General features: G+C 31.9%; 3 protein-coding genes and 1 long non-coding RNA gene across 8 annotated transcripts; 2 read left to right on the plus strand and 2 right to left on the minus strand.

Annotated features, from left to right (window-relative positions):
• Nucleotides 1–10129: 10129 nt before the first annotated feature.
• On the plus strand, nt 10130–10534 carry LOC140974991 (oleosin H2-like). The gene has a single exon (XM_073438485.1). It carries the CDS (start codon nt 10130–10132, stop codon nt 10532–10534), a length of 405 nt encoding a protein of 134 aa, XP_073294586.1.
• Nucleotides 10535–12897: 2363 nt separating this feature from the next.
• LOC140975470 (uncharacterized) lies at nt 12898–15351 on the plus strand. Of its 3 annotated transcripts, none has more exons than XR_012174970.1 (3): nt 12898–13015; nt 14710–14903; nt 15267–15351. It is a non-coding gene; the product is annotated as an uncharacterized lncRNA (long non-coding RNA). The 3 variants fall into 3 exon arrangements; XR_012174971.1 differs by lacking the exon at nt 12898–13015 and adding an exon at nt 13409–13443; XR_012174972.1 differs by lacking the exon at nt 12898–13015 and adding an exon at nt 13723–13842.
• Nucleotides 15352–15568: 217 nt separating this feature from the next.
• Nucleotides 15569–20569, minus strand: LOC140975468 (FKBP12-interacting protein of 37 kDa). Of its 3 annotated transcripts, none has more exons than XM_073439195.1 (14): nt 20398–20569; nt 20250–20301; nt 20097–20155; nt 19227–19294; nt 18919–18955; nt 18619–18706; nt 18420–18484; nt 18255–18332; nt 17360–17407; nt 17006–17059; nt 16638–16799; nt 16381–16450; nt 16094–16149; nt 15569–15910 (listed from the first exon to the last, which is right to left on the minus strand). In XM_073439195.1, the coding sequence occupies exons 1-14, from the start codon at nt 20422–20424 to the stop codon at nt 15773–15775; spliced, it is 1002 nt and encodes a 333-aa protein (XP_073295296.1). In that variant the 5' UTR covers nt 20425–20569; the 3' UTR covers nt 15569–15772. The 3 variants fall into 3 exon arrangements, with proteins under 3 accessions (XP_073295296.1, XP_073295298.1, XP_073295299.1); XM_073439197.1 differs by lacking the exon at nt 15569–15910 and adding an exon at nt 15929–15969 and having other exon boundaries at nt 16051–16149; XM_073439198.1 differs by lacking the exon at nt 15569–15910 and adding an exon at nt 15945–16001.
• Nucleotides 20570–21648: 1079 nt separating this feature from the next.
• LOC140975469 (kinetochore protein SPC25 homolog) lies at nt 21649–25552 on the minus strand. The gene is made up of 8 exons (XM_073439199.1): nt 25294–25552; nt 25049–25114; nt 23902–24048; nt 22832–22945; nt 22661–22750; nt 22457–22579; nt 22082–22299; nt 21649–21900 (listed from the first exon to the last, which is right to left on the minus strand). The coding sequence occupies exons 1-8, from the start codon at nt 25460–25462 to the stop codon at nt 21889–21891; spliced, it is 939 nt and encodes a 312-aa protein (XP_073295300.1). The 5' UTR covers nt 25463–25552; the 3' UTR covers nt 21649–21888.
• Nucleotides 25553–26185: the final 633 nt, after the last annotated feature.

The following is a 26185-nucleotide window of genomic DNA, read 5'->3' on the forward strand; positions in this document are numbered from 1 at the left end:
TATATATATAGCATTATATTGGTAAGATAATAAATAAAGTTGGAATACATATTCCCATTACAACCCCACATAAAAAGTAACAAATTCTGTGAACTAATGTAGATGGACCATATTATTTCTTGGAGCAAGATTAGGGTTAGGGTTATAATATATTTACTTAATCTGTTCAAGTATGTTGTTCTAAAAATATTATCTCGAAACACTTCAACACATACAAAATATTACCTTCATCTTTAAGTCGAGGAAAGACGTTATTAACACAATGTTCTTGTGGCGTCGAATATATCCGTAACATTATCAATATTCGATATATATGTGAAACTGATATCATCGACCATAAACCGATTATATTGGAATTTCCAGTCTCCGCCCTTCACGGCCTCTACTCCCATTAAATTCACTATATATACTCAAAAAATTAACTTCAAAGATGAAAGACATATTAAAAATTTATCGACCACCCTAAATTTTTTAGTTAATAACTTTAACCCAACNATATTCCTTTGTTTAAATAATATATAATGTGACTGAATCTTTGTCAAATCATGTATGAAATAACTAAAAAGAACTCAAAGAATGAACCCACACGAGTGGTGTTGGTGCACACGAGTTTCGCAGTATGTATGTATGTATAGTTTAGCAGTGTAAAGCTGAAATCCTATCATTTCACACCATAAAACACAAAGAGGTCTGTGTCAGAAATTAGGAACTGTTCGAAACCCTGTTTTTCTCTGCAGTTACATCTTGTCTATCATTCTCCAATTCATCGTTTTCTCGAGATAAACAACATATTTATCTGCCTTAGGCTTACATTCATATTGTCAGTCATTGTTATATAATTTTATTTATACAATAATTAATAGAATAAATATAGTTTACATATTTATATTTATATTTATGAGATAATTCAATTTGATGTATATATGTAGTGAAAAGTAATATTTTTGATATAAAAAATAATATTTTTTTATGGACAGGTCATGTCGGAATCTCGTATCACAAAATTGACTCGTCAGACTTCTCATTAATGTTTTGCGTAACTAACATAGATTTTTCGAGAAAAATTAGCATTTTGTTACAATATTCTTGTCTATTTGTGATTTTGATCAAATATGTTATAGGATTTCGGTTTTATTTCGTTGTATTTAATTTTTCAATTTTGATAATTTTCGACATATCATCGATATGATGTTGACTTGATGTGACACCAACATAACGTGCAATTTTGATGATTTTTCCAGCGTAGCGCTAATATAATCATGATGTACACCAATATGGCAACATGCACAATTTTGATCATTTTTCCAATATAATGTTAATACGGTGCTGACATAACACTAACACAATATTTACGTTTACAGCGTGGTAGCAAGTAGCAACGCTTCTGTGGGAAACATGACTGAAATTGTCACCAACTTTGACAACGTAAAACACCAAAATTGAAAACATAAATAAACAAAATGAAAATTACAATTCATTCTTATTTTTCTGCAAATCATTTAATAATTTACCAAAAATTAAATATAATGTTTCTAAATTAATAAGATTTTGTTAAATAATACTATGAAGAAATTTAACATTAAATACTCGTTTATATCATCCCTGAATCATATAATGGTTATAACACTATATAAATCATTTTGTTCGTGTGTGTGTATATTTATAACTATTGCTTGAAAATATCTCTCGAATTCAAGATTTCATAAATCAGCGCCACAGATGTACGTAGAAGTAGTAAAAAAACATTCTATATACATAAAAATACATTAAAAATTGGGGATAAAACAGATTGAAATAATTGAGAAAAGTGCTTCTATATATAATGAGTTGGTCTCTTGTAAGAATACGGTCCCACGAATCTTTATATGTGAAACGAGTCAATCCTACCGATATTCACAATAAAAAGTAATACTCTTAGCATAAAAAATAATGTTTTTTCATGGATGACCCAAATAAGAGATCAGTCTCACAAAATACGATCTGTGAGACCGTCTCATACAAGTTTTTGCCATATATAATTCAACCCAAATCGATTTCAAATTAATCTAAACTAAATATTACTCCAAAAACGAGTAATTCACATTTACTTCCCCAACACTTTTTGTATTTAACACTAACATTCTTTAGTACAAAAATTATAACATCTAAAGAGATATAAACGTCAAATACATAAAATATAAGAGAGATTGATTAATATAAATATTCTCTCCAAAAACCAAAAATCTACAAAGGAGAATTAATTTTGTGAAAAAAAAACTAAACTTTCATTAATTATGAGAACATCCTATTCTGGCTCCTCCAATTTATTTTCATTTTCATAATTAGTAATTTATAAATTGTAATTAGCCTTAATGACGGTGTTAATTGTATTTAAATATTTTTAAAACAGAATAGGCAAAAACTTGTATGAGACGGTCTCACGGGTCATATTTTGTGAGATGAATCTCTTATTTGGGTCATCCATTAAAAAAAATTACTTTTTTATGCTAAGAGTATTACTTTTTATTGTGATATCGGTAGGATTGACCCGTCTCACGGATAAAGATTCGTGAGACCGTCTCACAAGAGACCCACTCAACATAATATAAAAAAATGTGTACAGTTGAAAGCAGAGGGGAACGGGGGGATTCTGAGTAAATGTTGAATACTTAGACGACAAAGAATACAAAGAAAACAGTAATATTAAATTCAAGAATCCATCAAACACATCAATCCTGCAAGACGTGCTAAAGAAGCAAAGACCAGTTGAGAACTGACAATTTCTCAGACTTTTTTCATTTTTTATTTCCATATAATATAATATTTTTTATATATAAATAATCAAATAAATTATTGTTTTGCATCTTGCTGTGATTCCTAATTTAATATATATATATATATGTGTGTGAACTAAAGGGTAGTTTTGATGCATTTTGATTATATAAATATGATCTTAATATTTAAATGAAGTTTAATAAATTTAATTTTCTGAATTTACCTTTTATAATTATTCTTTTTTAAGTTGAGGGTTCTAATTAATTAGTTAAAGAATTATACATTTGAATATCCAAATAAATTTTTTTTAGATGATTGAAATTACCCATCCTATAATTTCTTTTTCAAATCAAAATTGATCAGGTAAGCTATGGAATTGTTATTCATATTCAGAGTCCTCAAATGACTAACAATGAGATACTCTCTTAGTCCTGAGAGATAATAAATTATATTTTGATATAAAAATATTATATTTTGATATAATTAATTTAGATATATACAAAATATTTATATAATGTCCGGTGATATGGATGAGTTTGGATAATAAGTTTGATAAAATAAGAATAAAATAAGGATATATAATGTATAAAGATGAATAATTTATTGTTTGATATGTTTTTAACTTGGATAATTATTGTGTTTGCTAATTTATAATTATTGAGTTCAATAGTTGTTCCTACATGGTAGATCAATCGAAACGTCACGCTTGAGTTGTTATGCAAATTTAATAAAATTTAGTTGCACAGTTAGCAGTTATAGTTTTTGGTAAACTATCAAGTTTTTGGTGCTACAATTTGTATCAGAGTCAAGGTCACGAGTCGATTCACATTTATTACGGGGACTACATTTATTGAGAAAGAGATTGTTGGGATACAATAATTCTCTACTGGTTAGAGAAATTGAAGCGTGAAGCTTGAGTTTTTGTACGATTTAAAATATTTGAATTGTACCATCTAACCAATTATAAATTTTGGTAAAACAGCAAACGCTCGATCGTACAATGATAAATTAAATGTCCTTACAAAATTTAAATCAATCATGATTATCAAATGATATTATCGTAAAATTACATTCATATCATTCTTATCATATGTTCATCATATGGGTAGAGACGGCTCTAATGCGACCCATATATAATGTCATCATATGTCAGTTGATGAAATTGAGATTACTAACATATAGACAAACATGATACGAATAAAAATTTATTTATCATCTCACTTTCATCAAGTGCACCAAAATATTATATTATTAGTCAATACAAAATTATTATTGGTGCATGCATTTGCCTTAGCCCCCACCAACATTTTCTTTACATTCTGGATTTGTTTCTTTAGGTTTGGATGTTTTTGACACTAGAATTCCTTGCTCACGCCACCCCCTTTCTNTCTTTTTTATATAAAAATTGAATGCCCCACTAATCTTATATAATTACATAAAAATTGAAACGTAGATGAAGTATTCTAGAATTAATAATCAAGTGGAGATTTCTCCAATGATGGCTTAATCAGATCCATCAAGAACAAATAATATGCTATTCATTTAACAATTAAAATATAAATCAAGATTTTCACAAACTCGTTTGCGCCGAAGGAATAATGAAAAAGCTTCAAGATCATACGACTTTATGTATGGTGATAAAGTTATTTAACAAAGAAGAAATAAAATATAGCTAGCTAGCTTGTGACAATTTGTTTCTACATTTTCAATGCCGATGTTGCGTGTGGTATTATGTTAAATTTCATTTTTAGTTCGATATCTTTCTTTTGTTTTTGCTTTTGCCTTTTTGCAATTTTAATCTTTTTTCTAATGTAGAGTTCTTGTAAATAGCACCCAATGCAGTGTTTTTGTGGCATTAACATGACACTAACGTGTACAATATGTCACATGAATCCCGATGAAAGGTGTTAAAAACTTAAAGATATTGAACTAAGACCAAATTTTGAATATAGATAACCAAAAACAAACAAGCAGTACCAAAATTAAAATTTTCCAAATTATATATTAGGGAAACTGTAATATTATTTGGTATATAATCGTCCTTCTGTTGTCAAATTTCATTTTTTTGGTTCATTATCATTGTTATACTTACAATTCTAACCTTTTTAGGCGTGGCGCTGATGCAACACCTACGTGACTCTGACGTGACTCTGATGCATGTAGTGTTGTATAAGTACTTCTAATGAAAAATAACTAAAATTTCAAAAAAAATAAAAAAAATACACCACTAAACTGAAATTAGACAACATAGATAACAGAGACGAAGCCACTATTGGGCTAGAGTGCGCTCCAGCCCTACCCAATTTTTTTAAAAAAAATTAGTAGTTTTAATTTTTGAGTTTTTTTTACCCCTACTTTATTTTTGAAACTTTTTTAGTTATACCTTATTGATGCAAATATGGGGAATTTTTTTAAATTTCGAGGAGTTTTTAAAAACGGTTTTCTACAAATAGTTATAATCAAATATGACTTTTTCGCATTTCGATCAAAAGGGTTGAATGACTCAATATAAGTTGTAAAAATAACTTTAAGTTTCAAATATATTTATTTAGACCATTTTTACATTAACAAACAAATATATTAAATTGAGTTAATATAAAGTTATTACATATATATTTTATTAGATCTTTGTTTGATTTATATTAATACTAAAAGTTTTATAGAATTTTAAATTTTTAGTATGAATTAGTGTGTATTTATAAGGATTAACCTTTCAAAATTTTCAAAATTTCGATGTACATCATAATATATGTGTTATTCTATGATTTGAAATTCGCATAAAATTGTTTGAATGATGTACCGAGATTTTTTCTTGATATTATAATGTTCATCTTATTATTTGATATTTATCTATATCCAAATCTATGCATTATTTTTTTATTGTTGGCTTTAAAAACTGATGCTAACTTGTTTTGGCATTTGACATGAATGATTCTTAAGAGTCAAAAAAATTGAAAAATCCATTTTGGATTCAAGTTAAGGGCAAATACAATTCTATACTATTAAATTTTATAATAAAGTCATTAGGATATAAATATTATAAATTTCTAATAAAATTTTATTGGACAATAGAACTAGCCTTAAAAGTATATATTTCCAATAAAAAAATTTAAATTTATTTAATTCGATTTTATATTGCATTTTTTTTAAAACCTGCTTTTTTAAAAAAAAATTCTAAAAGTTCGGGTTGGTTCGTTTTGTTTTTATAGTAAGGTTCGTTCGGTTCAGTTTGTCAAAAAAAGTTCAGTTGATTTGATTTTAAAAAGTTCGGTTCTATTTTAACCAAATACTAATCCATATTAGTGTCTAAACATGGACGGAGCCGCCTCATGTATTTTCGAATCCTGATTCCGCCTCTGACATAAAATTAAAATAGCAAATAAACAAACATGTATAACGAAAATCGCAGTTTTGGTTAGATACTATGATTTACAAGTTAACGTTTTACAAACTGACTAAACCGACCAACTTATTTCTACTAATATAATTACATCCTTTCTTCATATCATTTGAAATTATATACACTTCAATTATAGCAATACTCCTAAATCAATTAATTTGAATTAGTAATTCACATGCTAATTGGTGCTTTAGGAAAAGGCTAGGGACTTTAAAAGTTATTTATTTCATATGTAGATTCTAGCTAGGTTGACTCATATAACAATGGAATTGTAATACATACTTTTTGTTAATGGTAAAGAGATTCTCTCGCATGATGTTACTAATCATGTTGCTCATGATTACCTCCATTAGTTTAATTAATTTTTTCTTTTTCATTATGGAAAAAGCATAAAAAAAAGGCCAAGATTATGGGCTTTAGTATATATAATCTTGCATTTTATTAGAAAATATATAGGTTTCAATTTTTTGGAAGAGATTCAAAGTTCTTAAATGTATGGCACAAGTAAAGATAGATCACAAAAATTCATGTGAGACGGTCTCACAGGTCAATTTTGTGAAACATATATTCTATATGGGTCATCCACGAAAAATTATTACTTTTTAGGTCAAATATATTAATTTTTATTGTAAATATGGATATGAGTGATCCGCCTCACGAATAAAGATCCGTGAGACTGTCTTATGAAAGACCTACTCAAGATACATATATGTGGAGTACACGAGACAAATGTGATTTGGAGAAGTGAAATAGAACTAGATGAGAATGAAAATTTAAAACCGCACTAGTTTGCGTATAAAATTAGCAAGTCGATGTCAGTTTATAAATAATCTGATATCAACATCTCAAATTTATAAATAAAGTTTTAAATTTGATACATAATTATAACAAACTCTTCTCGAGTAAATATGTTTATAGTCCCTCAGTTTGGCCCGAAGTTACCAACAAATTGAAGATATAATTTGATAATTGTTGTTTGAGAGCAAAATAGTCTCACGAATTTATTTGGGCTCCAATGAAAGTTGTAATGGGCCATTTATTTTCTTATCAGCCCAATTGGTTGATCAAACCATAATTGTGGTTTGGCAACTCAATTATGGCCCAAAATAAATTCGATAATCTTCAATCCGCTCTACTTTGGGTGTTCAATAATTTACAACTTTAAGGTAACTTTATCCATAGATGTTTTAAATACGAAAGAAATTAGTATTTCTTGAAATATTCAGAAAACAAATAAAATGAAAGTATATATATTGACGTGTATAGATTATAAATGATATATATATAGACGATCGTCTCCTTTAAATACATAGTGTTATCTGGATATGACAATTGTCTCCCAACATACAAAGACTTCCAACTTCTGATAGTAACACTATAAATCATAAGTTTCATAACTAGAAAATGAAACAAACTCTCTTTTGAGAAAAAAGAAGAAAAAGAAGTTCAAAATGAATGCAAATTTTCTTGCCACATTTGGACACTAAGGCGCCCCCCGTCTATGCACATCAACACATTCACTGGCTCATGGAACAATCCGTTTCGAGTTTCATATATTTATTAGTTTAATTTACATTCATTAAGCTTTAAATTTATCAAACAATCTCCCAAATTAATGAAATTAATGCATGAGTAGTAATATCGAAAGAGAGTTTATTCAGAAAATCATCGCATCAGGAGATGTGATTTTTTGCTTTGAATCTCCTTTAGTAGAATATTATTGGATTTACTAGGACACGAAGTGAACATGATGTCTTGAACTTCTTGACGGTTTGTGTAAGACCAGATAACAATATCTACATGATAACTTCTCTATATTTTTCTTTTGTTTTTCGGTTGTGTCCATTTTGGCCATGAAACACATATTGGTTTCATAAGTGTTTCTTTGATACGGCTTGTCCTCACACTCACATAGGTCACTAAAAGTACAATACGTAGCTTCACTACATTAGGAGGTTACAACACTCATCATCCTAGGAATGAGAAGATAATAACTATCAAGTGTTAGCAGAATTTATATAATTTTGTTTTCCTATTGAACTAAAATATTGGGATCTCCAAAAAACAAGATTGGATTACCACTATGAAACTTCATTTTGTAGATTTTAAGTTTATTTCTCCTGACAAGGTATATACTTGATTTCCATCCAAGGTTTTATACAATGAATCGGCTAAATTATCTTATGATTTCACTCAATCAAAAATGATAACACCATTGGAGATTAAGTTTAGAATGATATTATGTATTTAACGATCACGTCCAGACCTACTATCGTTCATTTATTTTTGTATCATATTTTAACATGGTATTTTTACCTTAAATAAGACACCCTGATACTGAGTTATTTATAGGAATTTGTGACATTTTGAAGTCACACAAACTTTGAAATATTTAGTCGCTATTAATCCGAATTTCAAGCATTAAAACTTATAAATCCAAATTCAAGAGTTTATTTCTTGCAAGTTTAGATTTAAGCGCAACTGCTTAAAGAATTCGAAACAGCTATCTAATATAATTATAAAGTTCGAATTTTAAGCGCATAACTTTATAAAATTTAAACTCAAGAGTTTATATCTTGTAAATTTTGGATATTTAAGTGTGAAAGCTTAAAAAATTCACATGTAGAATTAGATTAGAAAGAAAAGAGAAAGGAGAATTATGTAGTTCAATCTCAGTACTCAAAGGCTTCCCCCAAAAAAATTTGGTAAGCATAACTTTATAAATTCTAAGCATCATAACTTAAAAGTCCAAATTCAAGATTTTATATCTTGTTAATTTTGGATTTAAGCTCATTTACTTGTAGAATTTAAAAGCCTTCCAAGTTCATATTCCTTAGAATTTCGTAAGATTTAAAATCTTGCTAAGTTTTGACTTAATAATTCTTACTTAAAAGTTCAACTGATATATGAAAATTTAAGGAATAGACTTCTATTTTATATCCTTTCAATATCTTCTCTTTCACTACAATTTCAATATCGGATACTACAAATAAATGATACATGTTGTCTTCCAACACTTCATTTACGGCCCAACTACCTAGCCAAAAAATTAGCCAAGCTCAAGCTCAAACTCGGGGCACGTAAATGAGCCGAGCTCGAGCGAGCCAAATACCCTCGAGCTCGAGCTCACGAGCTTACGAGCCAAATATTCTCGAGCTCGACTCGATAAAATTGTCGAGCTCATCTCGATAAGCTTAACGAACGAAATTTTTATCGAGCCGAGTTCCGAAAGCTCGCGAGCGACTTTGTTAGTTAACATCACTATATATCATAATTATTATTGAACTTGTATTTCAATTTTTCTAGTTAGAAATAACAAAAGTTGAATAATTATGAGAATTATAAAATATTCTACTCCTTTTTAAAATCAAAAGAGCATACATCGACAAGTTAGAGACATTCTCCATCCAATATTGTTATCTCATTTTTTATTTAATATTTTTGAATTAATTTATTTATTATTCAATTACAGTCTAACACGAGACAAATTAATCAACTCCAAATACTTTTGAATGGTGGCTTCGCATTTGTCAATACTTATAGGAAAAAATATTGATTATAAAAATACGTAACGCGTACGGAAAACACTAATAAAAAATAAAAAAATTCTTATGAAATTGTCTCACGAACCAATTTTATAGACATATCTTATACCTAATTCAAGCAATAAAATTTCATTAACTTTTTATGTAAAAACTATTATTTTTCAAAATATAGATAGATTCTATTAATTTTATTTTAAATATAAATATATGATGTATCGCATATCTCTTTAAAAATTTATCTCCCAAAAAAAATTACAAATTAATTTATGTGATAATTAGATTGAAGAAGGATTGGGTTCTCTGCATGCATACGTTCATGCTTCAAACATGTGTCACCCCTACAGAGCCACGCGTCCAAGTTCAACCCCTTCAAATACACTCTCCGACACTTCAATCTCACAAACATCGCCACCGGCGGAAACCACCGTCCATGGAGGAGCAGCAGCTACAGCTCCACCACCCCACGACCGAGCGCATCGTGGACTACTTCCAAGAGAAGGGCCCCTCCACCTCCCAAGTGCTCGTGGTGATCACGCTCTTCCCCATCGGGGCCGTCCTCCTCTGCCTTGCCGGACTCACTCTCTCCACAACCCTCGCCGCCCTAATCGTCTCCACTCCGATCTTCGTCCTCTTCAGCCCCATTCTACTCCCTGCCGTCCTCACCATAGCCTTTGCGGTGGTGGGTTTCTTGACCTCCGGAGCATTCGGGATCACCGCGCTTTCATCGGTTACATGGCTGATAAATTACTTCCGCGGGATGAGGGGGAGCTTGCCGGATCGTTTGGAGAAAGCTAGGCGGCCAGTCCAGGAAACCGGCGGGGACACGGGCCAGTAGGCCCGAGATGTCACGAGATATCTTGAACTAATGTTTTGTAAAATTCCTTGTTCAATGTATTATTACACAGCCAATAAATTTAGGTTCACATGATGTTTTGGTATTCAATCATTTGGTTTTTTTAAGATTATATTTGATCTTCTCTAAAATCCAGTTGAATTAATTTTACATGAAATCGGTTTCACAAAGGAAATATTAATTATATAGTGTAGAAATAATATATTAATTAAGATGATCCATCCTAATTATATGTGTAGAAATCCACCAAAATGAGTGTGAATTTTCTCAAATATGTCTGAATATCGAGGCAACACACAGAAATATACGAAACATATACATACACAAAATACAAGACGAGTCTTGCTGTGCATCGGAGCACTGTAGGCAGTGGCGGAGTCAGAAATATGGTTTTGTTCAAGTTAGAATTTTAATCTTTAGAATTTTTTAATATTTTAAATTGATCTACTTAACCTAATATCATATTATTCCAATTTGATGCAATAAAGAGTTCTTTCGCACTGGTTCTCTTTTGACGCAGATAATCACTCCGCCATTGCTCTTGTCCCTAAGAATTCACATGCTTCTCGAGTTGGGAACAAGAGACATACCCTGTATTGTATCGGAGATTGAATAATGGAGTTTGTCCACCTAAAAATAGATATGATAAATGTTAAATTTACAGTGGATTGTTACACACACGATTACACATTCTTTTTAAATCTACAAAGTTATCCTCAAATGCACTTTTAAAAGAGTTCTTGCAATTAAAATTCTTTCGAGGATAATTTTATAATTTCAAAAATAATATGTAATCGATGTACATATATATATCATGATTCAATAGGTAATAGGTCATTGCGAAGTGGTAGGTTTTGTTCATCGGCTCATTTTCAAACCAAAAAAAAAAAAAAAAAATTACTATATTTTTTCCCTCTAGATATATTTATTGTCAAAAATTCCAATAAAAACCAAAGAATTTTCTTATTTATAGTGTTCCTAGCTTCTAAAAATAAATGATTCTTCGTTTTTTTCTTCACAATTTTTTAAAAGAAAATGGAGAATTACATATTTTCATTCAGAGATTGCGAACACTCAATACGAACATAGTATATAGCCGATGTTATTTTTATTGGACAATGATGTTATGATAAATTGTTTTTAGTTATTTTTTCTATAATGTTTAATTTGGTAATTTTTAATATCCATAACTTACTCGAAATAATTCAAATTGGAGCAAATGGAATTCTAGGTGATAATAAGTTATTTGGGTATGATATGAATATTTAATCCTCCGACGGTATGAGGATGGAGATGAAATTGAATACCCGGTGGATGTGGATAAATATAATAAGTGAGGATGATGACAAATGATTTGGAATCCTACTCAAACACGACTCATTGTCATCAATACTAACATTTGAGCTAACTTTTGAATTTGAATTATGTCTAAATATCAACCTTAACCTAATATTTATGAATATTAATTAATTTATCTCATAGAATAATAATTTTTTTTAGCATAAATATTTTATTGATATCTATACTATTAATAAAGGGAGAAAGGGAATAGTAACTATTTTTTGTGAGACTTTTTTGGGATATTTGGGGAAATAGACCTGTTCAACATTTTTTTTAAAAAATAAACTCCTCATAGTCAAATACACTATATGAGGCTATTTTTTTAAAAAAAATGTTGATCAGGGTTACAAAACAAAACAACCCGACTTTTTTAATATTCCAAAGTCGACATAATAATTTTTCATATTAATAAAGTGTTAAATTTTTAATGAGAGATAATTGTAATTTAGTGGATAACGTGTTGATTTCTTAGGTCCAAGTTATGAGTTCAATTCCTTCTTGGTGATTTTATTAAACAACTCCTTTTTTTAATTTATTTTTTTAGTTCAATATTTCAAAATTAAAGTTTAATCGTTCACTATTTTTCAAAATTATAGTATGATCTCGTTTAAAGATAAACCAAATTAATTATAAAAATATAATTATAAGGATGTCAATTGGTTCGAATTTTACACATACTCGCAATGAAACCGCCAAGTCTGGGGCGGGTTTGGGCATACTAAATTGGTCATGGAACGGGTCTCGGGTCCAATTTTCAGACCCGTTCGGGTATGGGGCGAGTCATGAGTCCTATAATACCCGTCCAATACACGGTCTATATATGTGCATATAAATATTCTAGGATTTTAGTTTTATTAATGTCTATAATAACTCTTTTTTTATATAATTCATTATGTGGTGAATATATTTTGTTTATTATTATTAAGTGTGAAAATTATTGTTTTCATTTTAATAAAATGGGGTCTCATATGTCTATCCGACCCGTTTTGATTTCGCCTGTTCGGGGTGAGGTTAGTAATGGGTCCAAGTATTTTTTCATGCGGGTGCGAAAAAATTTCCCAAACAAATTTCATATGTGCGAAATTTTAGCGTCTCTGAATTCTTGTGCTCTCTCCATCTCCTGTAAGTTCCTCCCTCCCTCGCTCGCTAAGTTTTTTAATTCGTGTTTTTACATGTGTTTTATGCTTGAATTGTGGTTTTTTTTGTTCAAGTTCGAATTCAACTGCTTCGTTTTGGGGGTTCTAGTTTATGACCTTAATTGGCTGTGTTGTGTCAAGTTGCGAAATTGACAGGAAAATCGAGTTTGTTGCATGGAATGGGGGTGGATTTGTGGGCACGAGACCCCAGTTCTCGAGCTGCATCGTTAATTTGGTTGTTAAGTATAAGCATGGTTGATTGAGTTGTTGATTTGAGCTGAAATTATAATTTTTTTTTTACTGGAAACCTGATTGGGTGCTCGTTTTTTTTTTGCCCTAAATGTTTGATGCATTTGGAAAGGGATACTGTTGCTGTGGCGGGGAAGGTTTGACTTGTAGCTTAAAGAGAAGCTGGTTAATTTGGTATATGGAATGTAATAATTCCAAGTTTTTTTTATTGTGGATCGAGGATGGGCTAATAGATTCAAGTACATGTCGAATATACTATATTGGAGGTCGCTGTGTTTTGAATGAGATACATTTTGGTTGAAAGTCATCTTAATTGCTATTGTAATGTCAAGTAATTATGCATTCTTGGAGAAAAACACTGTTTTTTTATCCATATTCTTTCTACTTACGAAACCAATTTTATCCCTAGCTTCTAAAAAAATAACAAAACTAGTCGAAACGGTTGACTTTAAAGTTCTCATATTAACATCTGCTGACAACCAGCACCACCACTTCCAGGTGCCATCGCCACCGTTTTTTCTCACCTGCCGCCATCGTTATTTCCCTACCATAGTAACGGAGAATGTTAGTCAAACTACCTTTTGATTTCGTTATTTCACTCTGTTGTCTCGTCTCATTGTTCTCGATCGTAGGTGGCTTTATTTTGAATAAATGATCTTGAAGTATTCAATTTAGCCTCCCTCATGGTGGAATACCCTCTAGTTCGCCCCGTTCTAATGGGGATCCGATTGTAGATTTTTTAGTTGTTTGTTGACTGAAGGTTGTGTTGCATATGAAATGGTCAAAGGATAGTTCACGTGAGGTGTTTGATTTTTTGTCATAGACCAAAACTGTTGTAGAAAGTTTAAGGATTAAAGTGTTTGAGCTTAAAAGTACGAGGACCAAACAAGTGTTTGAGACATTGTTATTTAATTTTCTTTCTTTACCATGGATTTCTTTCTAAATTAGTCTAAGCTAAGAAAAAAGTGATTTTGTAGTAATCTTAGCAGACTCAATTAAACTGTTGACCGGGAACTCCTGTGAGCTTGATCTGTAATAACTCCTACATGTTTTCTTCATTTTTGAGTGGAAGTAGAATGATGTAGCATCAAATTAGCACATGTATACTTACCTCATTTATGCCATCATTCCCTAATTTTTGTATCAGTACGTGGATTGATTGCATGATATATATTAAGATTTGGTGACATAAGAATCCAGTTCCAGCTGTATTTTTGGATGAAACACTGAAACTAAATTCTGTTTGATGTAAAATGATGTTAATCATTTCATCGTGTGTATTCAGCTCTCAGCCACACAAATCTGGCTACATGATAAAATATTATTTGTTCTGCTTACTTTAGTTTTGACGATGCATGATTCCATACTTCTCTTTTTAATGTTTCTCAATGTTTAATGAATGAAAATATTAAAGTCGCATCTTTTATGCAGATGAAGTGAGATGGTGGTGTGGAACAAATGCGTACTTTTTCTGAGTTTGTAGTTTCTAATGAGAGAACATTATGGGGTTGGTTCTTTTTGATAATTGGCTCACTCTCGTCTTTGGGTTTTCTCTACGCTGCTGTGATATCAAAACTTATGCCTTCATCCGACAATGCAGTTATCTTTGCCATACAAAATGACTGGTATATTTCTTTCATTTGCATCCAACTTCGAACTAGTGGAGAAAATGCCTCCATGCTCATTAAAATTTTAGCTAATGTTAGTAGTATCTTCGGTCCCATGTTCCATGTTCCATTTAGATTTCATTATATTTAAACTATTACACTTACATCACTATAACTTTTGAGATTTTGTTTTATGGACACACGTGAAATATGATATGAAAATATAAGCTTGTTAATGTTTTGCCTGAACTAGTATTTTGTCGCACTTCAAGTTTTATTTTATTTTTTTCTTGAGTCAAATTTTATGTCTCATGTATACTTTGTGTTTTCTGCACAGGATGCATAATATCAAAGGATGCATGATATTTTTTGATTATGCAGGTACTATTGCTTCTTGGTCCCATTGACGCTTCCAATCCTCCTCATTGCTGTGTATTTCCATTGGCTGAGCATGAAGTTATTCAAACATGCGTGATCCCTACTTTAATGAAGAGCGTCAAATATCATTCGTTCGATGGCGCAGTCATCGGTTTCAACTTTTAGTCATCTTTATGGATTTCCGACGCGTACAGATACCCAAGAGATCTCAAGCTTCTAACAACGCTATTTTAGGTTTCACTTTCATTCCCGAGCTTGATTATTTCTCATGATCGTAACTTTCTAATGAAAGAACTTTGAACACGAACAAGAACATGGTCGAAGATCCCGAGAATTTCCTCTACTGTACTGTTTATCTAAACATAAAATAAAATTGTACAGTACTGTAATACAGACCAACGCCTCTACAGCTTTCGGTGCTTGTAATTTTTCCGGCGAAATTGCTATTCTCAGAAGAAGATAGCAGTTTTAAAGGATACAGGAAGAAACTGGACAAGAAAATGAAAAAATTAGCTTTCAACTAAGTTATCAATTGGAGCAGGCAATCCTCCATCAGTTGTAATCTCCTCGATGACGTTGCTATTCTCTAGCTTTAATCTTCGGATTTCATCTTCTTTTTGTTCTAGTTTCTCTTGCAAGATAACCACCTGTAACCATTGCGATTGAAATTCAACTCAAAATCAAGATGATATAGGATCAATACCTGCTAATATTTCTAAGATGTGCTTCTACTGAGATCTGTGTATGATTTAAGTGCAATTTTGCTATACTCAACAGTTATTATCACACATTGGAAATGAAGATGCAAACTGACAAAGACAAGGGAATACCAATTCATTTGATCTATCCACATCACCGGTCAGTCGGTCCATTTGCTTACAAAACCCTGCACGAGGACAAAACAGTAGATGTTGAGTGAACCAAGGACTCTCAACCCACAACAATGAAGGCATAACACTCGCACAATAAAATATAAGATAATCTTATAATGGTATACGTATAAAATTTCAGAAGAAAAGCTATGACATGAGATGACTGCCATAAATCCCAGCATTACACGCACTTCAACAATTATGCCGCACTAAAAATAAGTTACGAAAAATTGTGAAAAACTGACCTTCAAATTGACTCCTGAGTTCGGCATTTTGAGACTTTTGCAAAGCAAGTTTCATAGCTAGCTCATGCATCTTCAAGAAACAATGAATAGATATATTAACAATCTCATTTTACAACGTAAAGTGGGTTACAGATTTCGGGCTAGAATCCATTATGACCAACAGAACTAAAGATATACAACCTCCTCTAGCTAACCTCCTAGTAAGTAAATCTAACTTAAATATGGTAACTTATTGCCTGATGAAAATGGATTCTTACCTTCCCTTCGTTAGCTTGGTTACCAATCTCATCATTCTCTTCCTGCAGAGTCCTGCACTTCGCCATTAACATCTTTCCCATTTTACTTTGTGGGGTGAAACTGACGGCAGCTATATTATCCTGCAACTCTTTAACCTTCTTATCTTTCTCTTCAACCAAATTCTGACAAAAGAATAGTTCAAGCAAAAATCAGGGTGAGTATGCAAGTACAAATGCATTGGAACATGTTTACAAGACATGTGTGAAGCACTAAGCATTATCTAGACGACTTTGTCTTCAGGCAATTATATGTATAACCAGAAAGTAATCATTAAACTCAATTGTAACATGATTCACAGTTGTTTTGATCATCAGTCCAAAACAAGTACCTTCAGTCGTGTGAATTCTTCATGGATTGCTGGGTCAAGCAATAATCTCCTTGCCTGTTCAGCATATCACCAAAACAGTTGAAAAAATAAACAACAGCATATAGAATAAAGAGAACTGATCCAGTATGCAATAGCAGGAATTTTGATATTTTTGTGTTTCCCTTTGAAATTTCTCATAACCGAAGCTAGGAAAGTAAACTTGTGCAGTTTAAAATCACAGAATTGTTTATAATTTTCCTTTTGTGTGCATTTAGGAAACTAGCCCCTGAATTTTGAATCTTCTAGAGCCTTTTAAAAGATCCAACAAATAAGATAGGAAAATCGTGTAGGAAGATCAATCATTTCAAAGTGCACCTGCATTGATGCTGGTTTCAACTGAGCTCTCAAATCTCGAACAGCAGACTGTGTTAAAGTTAGAAGAGAGAGTAAAGAAATGGATAAAGGAAAAACATGCATGAAAACTAAGTCTTAATTGATAAAATTAGCAACTTCAAACATAGCCATATAAAGAAGAAGAAAAAGAAAAAAGCTCTAGTAAGTCTTCCAGACACGAATTTAACAATCTTGAATAATCCCATCAAAGTAAACTCATTAATTAAACATCCCACCCACAAACGGAACAATAAAGAGTTTTGACCACAATGAGTATCAGCTGCAGCTAGTGTTATTTCTGTGGAAATTTGGGCCACATCTCTTTGCATGCACTGACAGACACATCTCTTTGGCAACCCTCGCGTGAGATGATTTTTAAATCAATAATATAATAACGAAAATGGTAGTAGAACTGTTGAGAGACAAGAAATGGGCCACCTTTGAAGGAGAAACGGAAAAAGAAATAAGAAACATTGTAAGTAAAACAGAAAAAGTTATTCTATCACATGCAATTAGTGTTTGGCATCATTCAACACATAACCAAGGCTTCAACATCTGCCGACTGAATTCCTAGAGATACGGATGATGCTCATGGCATGATATTCGTATTCCAATGAAAATATGACAGAAAATTAGGAGAAACTTACATCAGCAAGCCACATCACTTTCATGAAGATATATACTAGTATTCGGAAAACGATAAACCTTTTCATCTTTCCTCAACCTGAACTGAATATCCTATCTTTTCAGAAATATTAACAAGAATAAGCATGCATTTTTCGATAGTATATCAACAACGTGAAATGCATGTGTAGCCAGTAGTTGATGATGACAAGAACAAGCATGCATTTTCATTAGAATATCAGCACCTACTTACCTTCAACTCAGCTATCTCTTGCTCCCGTTTTGCAAAGGTCACGATAAAGGCAGCTTCTTTTTTCTTTGCCTTTTCAAGCTGATAACAAAAAGATTCAGAAAAAAACTAAATCTCGCCATCAAGGAAAAACATTCAAATTCAAGGAGCAAAACATAAAATGCATACTTGCTCTCGCAATGACTCCTCTGAGGACCTCAGGGTCTGAAGGTAGCTGAGCAGTAATTTTGGATCTGACAGACATAAAAATCAATTTGCACAAAGTAGAATTCCAAAACCCAAAATAGGTAAAGAAATTTTAATCATGATAGTCCCAATAACAGAAGGAAATAAACTATAAGACGGGCACCACTAGAATAAGACAAACCGGGATCTGCTCCTGCGGGTACAAATGACTCATTTTGGACAGATGAGCGCCACTTTTGAATCTCAGATTTTGCTCCTTCAAGTTTTGTCTGAAGTGACCGCATTATGATGACAAACATAGTTATTAATAGAAAAAATATAATGGATAACAGTATATATATTATAAACTTTAATTAAAACAATAAATGATAGTTCTAGTTTCTATTCTGCCTAAGTTGCATATCCTACTGAAAAATGTAAATGCAAAAAACTACAGAGACCACAAGTAAAAGGTATTATTAAGATAAAATTAGATGTTTACCTGGCATCTTGAGAGTTCATCTTGACAGTTCTTGAGACTGCAAACAAGAAATGAGAAATCAGAGAATAATAGCTTATAAATGCTTTGCATTCCAGGTAAAACACTATAGATATCTGTTCTATCATTAGCTTATCTTTTACGAGGACTAAGTGTAATATTTACAAAATATCTAGTACCACGAATCTATTAGGAAGGTGATATTGCACAAAAATCCTCTAAGTGTAATATTTACCAAATATCTAGGACCACAAATCTATTAGGAAGGTGATATGTTACAAAAATATTTACAATTGACTAAGGAACAACACCTTTCACGAAGAGATAAAATCATCCCTGTTGCTGCTCCTGGTGCAGTTTCCTCTACTTTCAGGGTAGCCTTAAATTTCAAAAAATAAAATAAAGCCACTTGAGTTCAAACTTCAAAGGATCAACCAGATGCAATGTGTTAGATGCAAAACACAAAGTACATGACTTATACAACTAGAAAGATACTTAAAATCCAAACTAAGACAAACAAATGAGTGTTACACATTTTTTTCTTACGTACCTGCAGGACAGGCTAGGAATGTGTACGAAAAGTTCACAAAAAGGAATCTTTCAATATTTAATATTACATATCAAGTCGCCAATTCCAAAAATAATTGCAAAAATTAACCCTCAAAACTAGATCAAAACTTCTCTGTCACGGGAGGTCTTTGAGATTACTTAAATGTATGTTAAGTTATAGATCGATGGAGTGCGAGGAAAATTCGAAAAACTCGAGAAAAATCCATTAGGAGAAGCTCACACAGTTAGGTTCTTACAACGTATCAGGAAATATAACGCTAATCAAAATTTTGATACGGATAGATAACCTTAAATCAATATATTTTAACCAGCTAAGGAAGCACTTGTTGAAAAGATAAGTACTGATGCACCCTGTGACTATCATTCCAGTCCCACACATCGAACCATCCTCTCTCCGAAAAGCTAAAACAAAACCGCTACTGATGTGCACAAGGAAAAAAACAAAGCAATCACACAATGAACTCCACCAGTTCATTGGAGTTCCCTCATATGATATGTCCCCAACAACGAAGTCCAACTTCAAATTGACATGAGACAAACATATGGAAGCAACAAGAATAGCATTTGAACATGTATGCCAATTCAAGTTGTCAAAGAAGTAAAAAGCTAACCTTCTTCGATCCAAAAATATCCTCTTCATCCTCGTCGAGATCTCCGAAGCTTCTCTTACCTAAAATCAAACGGCACCCACAATAAAAACAATGACATTAAGCAAACAAAATGAAAGAAATTACTTCGCTCCACTCAATTAGCATGGAAAGAACCTGAACGCTTAGCAGCATTTCCACCCGAGAAATCGCCTCCAAAATCATCTTCCTGCAGTTTTGAAGAAAACATTAAACCCAAAACAAACGAAATCACAGTGGATGAAAACCAGTGACAGAAACCTGAGATGAAAATCATGCAACTTACATCATCGAGATGATCATGAGACGCCATTGTTATCGGAATTTGGATTCTGAGCTCGGAAATAAACTTCGAACCCTACCGGAAATAGGCGTAGGATGGCTAATAGTGTATTTCACTGTTGGAATATAAATGGGCCTTCTCACAGGCCTTTATGTGGCCCGGCCCGGTTTCAATTTTAACCCAATTCCATTTTATGTAAAAATTCATTAACTAAAGATGTGTATACAACAATAAATAGAGTGTAAATAACAATTTTTTATATATACATATAGAAAATTCGACAAGTCGATTTTTAGTTTTTTAAAAAATTGATCAGTTCAATTTTGGGTGTAAGTGAGTCAAACTACTGGTGAAAAGTTTGCTCAAAACTCGACTCAAATTTGATTTGATTCAGCTCGACTTTTTACTCAAATCAAATTCTAGTTTTAATTATATATTAATTTTTTTAATTAGAAGTTAAATAAATTGAGGGTATTTTTCTCTATATGAGTATGAAATTCAAACCCTAATATTATGCTATAAAAATTTTCAAGTTTTTCTATCACAAGCTTGACTCAGCTCGTGTGCATCACTAGTTCAATTCCATTTAAGTTATTTTTTTTAAAAAAAAATTTAAAATTATATATGTTTATTCTTGACTTTTTCAGTTATTTTGGCTATTTCAATTTTGTAGAAGTTAAATTCAATTATTCGTTGGAAAACTTTTATAAGTGGCTCCAAATTCTATTTGAGAAAATTGGGTATATACCATCATTAAAAAATATTGGTTTGGTTCAATCTACTATGAGAATACACGTGTAAAAAAAAATATCTTGTTACCGACGGTTTTAAGTGACGAAAAAACCGTCGCTAATCAGAAATTTTTTTTGTAGTGACACGGACCTAACACTACTATCCCATTTAAATAAATAAATAAAATCAATTATATAAATTAAGTTATCTATGCATAGTAAAAAAATGTTAAAATTTAAGAATAATTTTGCAATTTCAAATACAATTATACAAAGTTCCGATTCTGATTCAAGACCAAGGCCATTATAGACAATTCCGGTTTCGATTTATGATCCAAAGAAAATCGTGTTCAGGTCTACTTAAGAGACACAATAGGTTGCATTACACCACATATGAGACTATCTTCCTCTCTTGTTCCTCTCATATTGTTTTGAGGGTCCATCCCATGTGTTGATGATCATACACAAAGCCCTGCAGATTGCAGCTTACGGATATAATATGCAAGCAAATACTGAAATCAAAGGCATGGAAGACGGTAGCGAATACGCACTCCAGTAATCAATCAACACATTCTCTACATACGACGAAGGTCGATTACAGTTAAATAAAAGAACATAAGATTTAGATCAATATGTTAAAAGCTAATGGTGTCCTTGAACACAAACTAAATACATTCTACATGACTAATATAGCACACAAAGGAGAACTTTGCTGAGAGTAACAGTAAACCGACGAGGTGTTTGAATGCGGTTGAGGTCATCTTCACTTTTTACCCTGCAAAGATTCAACATTTCCAGTTAAGGAAAAAGAAAGAAACATCACCATAGTTTGAAGGCAATTCTATGTTTGGGTGGCATGAATCGGGTGTTTTGGTTACCCAATTGATAGTGTTGATTTAGGAGCCAAATTACCCAACCCAAATGCCTAGCCTATTTTATGATCAGTTAAGTTACACCTTCAAACGGGACGAACGGCGAATAGTAGAAGAAGATCCTGGAGATAGAATCGTTTGTCCCGTCCCAACTTCTCTTGCATTCCTGGCATATTCACCAGAGTGGAGCCCCTTTCTCTTTACTGGTGATTTATGACTCTGATAAGTAGAATCTGAAGCCACAGGGGCAGAGATGGAAACTGTTGTAGAGTCTTGATCAATTGACGCTCCGATAGAAATTCCTGGATGGCAATTTATACGTATTCTTAGAAACATGACTAGGCGAAATCAATGAACGGCCAAACTAGAAGCTTTTGACAGTCTAGTGTGCACTGTTGTTGCACAAGTTTTCACAATTTTCAAGGTGGGATGGAAGACATGTAAGATAGAACGCCATACCACGAGCTGCAGCTTCTTGGAACTTCACCCTCATGGTTCTGACAAATTTAAACAGCCCGTTGCTGTTATTTAATTCGCTAACTAGGTCTTTTGTGTCAGTCAGGGGTGGATCACAGTCAAGCACTGAAGATAGGGATACAGAAAGGAAAAATGATTAGATGTTGTTCAACGGAGAACAGAATCAACCAGTTGAGAGTCACTTACTAGTATATCTCTCGTTTTCATGGCGAACAACAAAGGAGTACTCTTCGTTGGGGTTCTCAGGGTTGATGTTTGTAAAGACGAATTTGACGCCTATAATTAGAATAGAATACTTAGAAACACCTGTTTTGGTAAGATGAAACAAAAACAGACTCAGCAATAAGAGACACCCACCACGACCACATTCAATACGGAAGCCAAGGACTTTGTTATACCATGAAATGGCATCTTCAATTTGGTCTCTATGTTCAGAGTTCTGATTTAACTTCTCCTTGTATGCAGTCAAAGCTTTCCTCCAATCAGACAGAAAATCAAACATGAATACCAATACGTGAAAGCAAAAAAGACATGGATACCTAAAGCTTTTCAATGTAGATAGATAACAATAAATGAATTTCCATGAAATACAGATCTTTGTAAATTAGTTAAATTGAGTTTAAACTAATTTACAAATTGACAAAATAATATGAAATATTTATAATGAAGATAAAATGAGATTGAATGTAAAGAAAATATCCACAAAAGCAAACAAACAATAATAATACACTTTCCTGCTCTATATTAATAAATTTAGGTTATCAGGAATCAAGTATCATGGTTGCGTGATTGAAAACAGGAACAAAAGGTCAAAGCATCCTTACTTTTATTTTTATTTTTTCAAAATGTTGAAATATTAATTAGAGAAATTGTCATTTATACATTTCATAAGAGAATTTTCATTATCAACCAAAACTGATTTGTTAATGTATAAAGTTACTGTAAAGCCTCTCACATTCTCGAACTCTTGGGACAAGTTGTTTCAATATGATATTGAAGTCGTGAGGTCAAAGTTATAAGCTTCTCGGAGCGCGAAATTCAAACATTTATAAAGTAGGTTTTTGGTGCCCTTTGGTGCCTAATATCCGACCAACTTATATACGCCTTGGGTATTGAATGCCTCTATATGGAATATTAAAATGTAAAAGTATTGCGCAAAAACATTTTGACAAGCTAGAGCTTTTTACACTTCCTTAGCAAGGCTACAAACAAAAAACTTGGTAGCCATAGATGACTAAAAGATGCATAATTAAGTATATCAAAAATTTTTTATGTGTTTTCCATCTTTAGTCTCTATCATTTAACTTTTATTCTCTCTGGATTCGCACCACAGAAAATTTTCATTATGTAAACTATCATATAACATGATGGCATTGATACTCCATAAAGTGAGTAATTGCAGCCAACACATTTGAGAAATCATCTACCTTCTGACTGTCGAGCTACTATAGCAGCATATTCATCTTTCCTTGACTTTTGATCATCCACAATTTTATTTAATTCTTCAATCCTAGCATTCTCAACAGATATAGACTCCATCAATGCCATCCTCCTTGCCTCTTTTCTAGTCTTTGCTACAAATATCAAAATTTTCGAACAAAAATAAAATTTAAGAATGGTCAAAAGATAAAAATTAACTACAGGTTGAGCATCAAACAACCCTAGCAAAAATGAAAAGAGAGAAAAATGGAACACTTTATCATGCAAAGAGGAAAGCTTAAAAACTAAATTAGGTAGTTTTCCTCAAGAAAATTGGTTGAGAAATTTAATTTTGTCAAATTTAAAGTAGGCAAATGTTCTCCATAAGTAGCCTGCTCGTTTCCCAAAATTTAGGAATCTTCCTGATGTATGATGCATATGCAATCTACCAAGTCATTTTTAAGGTGTTGCTTCTTGACATCAAAGATACAGTATCCCTCATTGATGAAAGTAACAATACAGGCTTGTGCTCTCAAATGGAATGAAACATTTTGGAGTAGCAATTTCAGATAATAACCCACAATTTTTAGAAGTATTAAACAGTAGATTATGTTATTGGGAATCCCAGATATTATTTCATAGTTTTGTTTTTTAAGAAGAAATCACAATGGATCCAAGCCACCTATAATACAGAAACATAGTGAGAAAAGATAATTCATAATTCAATGAGTAAAATTATTAATATAAGTAACAATTGCATCATCGAATTGAAATAGAAGTGAATGATATGTTAACAACCATTGGGTTTCAAACAAAATAAAATATGTAAGTCTGTTTCTTCCAATTCGTTCAATATCCCAATAAAAGAACATGCACCCTAATATTACCCCCATCAGCAAAAAAGCCATTCAGGTCCACAAAGTGTGATCACTCTTATAAGCAAACCAAGATTCATTGCAAATATGAAGTAGGCAAAACTACTGCAGCAAAATTTAAAGCACAATCCCTGTTTGACTCTTCTGCACAAAGAGGAAACCCAGCCAGCTTCGCATATACAACAATCAGTTCACTAATTATAACATCCAAAAGAAGAAAAAAACTTAAATTTTGCTTCATACGTAAGAAAAAAGAAAAGAAAGAGGAAAATATAATTACCAGATAGAGCTTTTACCATAGCATCTTCAGCTTCTTTCAACTCTCCTTTAAGGTTTCCCAACTTCTCTGAAAAAATTAAAAACAGAAAACTAAACCCCTTCGACAGAATCAAGAATTCCAAAACCTCAAAATTCCCGGACTAAGGCAAACAAATCATTACTTCCTTAAAACACAGTAACAAAGCCTAAAAATTTAAGTGTCCCTAATTCAGTGCAAACAAAAAAAACGTTCAGAAAAGAAAATGCCTTGAAATTGAATGGTTTTTTGAGCTTCGGACAAAGCAGAATCGAGGAGATCCCTGTACGAGGTATAGGAAGAATCGATCTTGCGCTGCTGAATAGCGATTTCCCTTTCGCAAACCAACCTGGATTCCGCCATTCGATTCCGAACATCATCTTTGCCTTCACTCTGCATCTAAGCTTGTGCGTGAAATCGCCAATTTTGCTAGAAATTGAGGGTTTGATTTGAACGGAGAGGAAAGAGGTGAAGCGTAGTGAGAAGCCCGCCATTTTATTTTTACCTTTATTTTTAATTTATAAAAATCTTTTTAACTGGGCCGCAAAATAAGTTTGGGCCCCTCCAGGAAAGGCCTCCCACCCTGGGCTGGTCTTGTCTACTTGAAAATATAAACGTTTAGACATAGTTTGGTACACTTGATAACTAAATGATTAATAAGTTATCATCCTTCATCCCATGTTTGGTTCATTTTTTAATAACCCATAAAAATTGGATGAGCCCGTGATAATGGTTGTTCACTATGGAGAAGACATCCCGCTAATGTGTAGGGATATCTACATGATAAATAATAAATTCTATGAAATGATATTATTGCCCCCATTTCTCAAGTATTGAGATTTAAATTAGTTTTAGATATTCATTCGAAAAAAAATTGTTATTGATATTGTGTTAGGACATACATAATTTATATAATTTTAAAAATATATTTTTGTTATTAAAATTTAAAACTAAATAATTAGTATTAAAATGAATCTATACTATTTGCTAAACTTGAGATATTTCGAAATTTCGTTAATAATTTATTTTAAAATATTCATCATCAAATTATAAACTCATGAAACAATAAAAAATATTAAAACGTAAAATATAAATAAAATAAATATATAAAAAAGTGAAAAA

Source organism: Primulina huaijiensis, chromosome 4 (genome assembly GCF_012295235.1).
Source record: "Primulina huaijiensis isolate GDHJ02 chromosome 4, ASM1229523v2, whole genome shotgun sequence".
Taxonomy (NCBI): Eukaryota; Viridiplantae; Streptophyta; class Magnoliopsida; order Lamiales; family Gesneriaceae; genus Primulina; species Primulina huaijiensis.

Excerpts from the sequence above, each read along its gene's own strand:
- LOC140974991 (XM_073438485.1), top strand. The coding sequence starts at position 10,130 with ATGGAGGAGCAGCAGCTACAGCTCCACCACCCCACGACCGAGCGCATC.
- LOC140975468 (XM_073439195.1), bottom strand. The coding sequence starts at position 20,424 with ATGGCGTCTCATGATCATCTCGATGAT. Across the intron at positions 18,333-18,419 it reads AGGAGTCATTGCGAGAGCAA|CTTGAAAAGGCAAAGAAAAA; the intron begins GTATGCATTTTA and ends TTTTGTTATCAG. Across the intron at positions 16,150-16,380 it reads ACTCAGGAGTCAATTTGAAG|GGTTTTGTAAGCAAATGGAC; the intron begins GTCAGTTTTTCA and ends GTCCTCGTGCAG.
- LOC140975469 (XM_073439199.1), bottom strand. The coding sequence starts at position 25,462 with ATGCAGAGTGAAGGCAAAGATGATGTTCGGAATCGAATGGCGGAATCC. Across the intron at positions 22,751-22,831 it reads CCGTATTGAATGTGGTCGTG|GCGTCAAATTCGTCTTTACA; the intron begins GTGGGTGTCTCT and ends TTCTAATTATAG. Across the intron at positions 22,580-22,660 it reads TGAAAACGAGAGATATACTA|TGCTTGACTGTGATCCACCC; the intron begins GTAAGTGACTCT and ends CCCTATCTTCAG.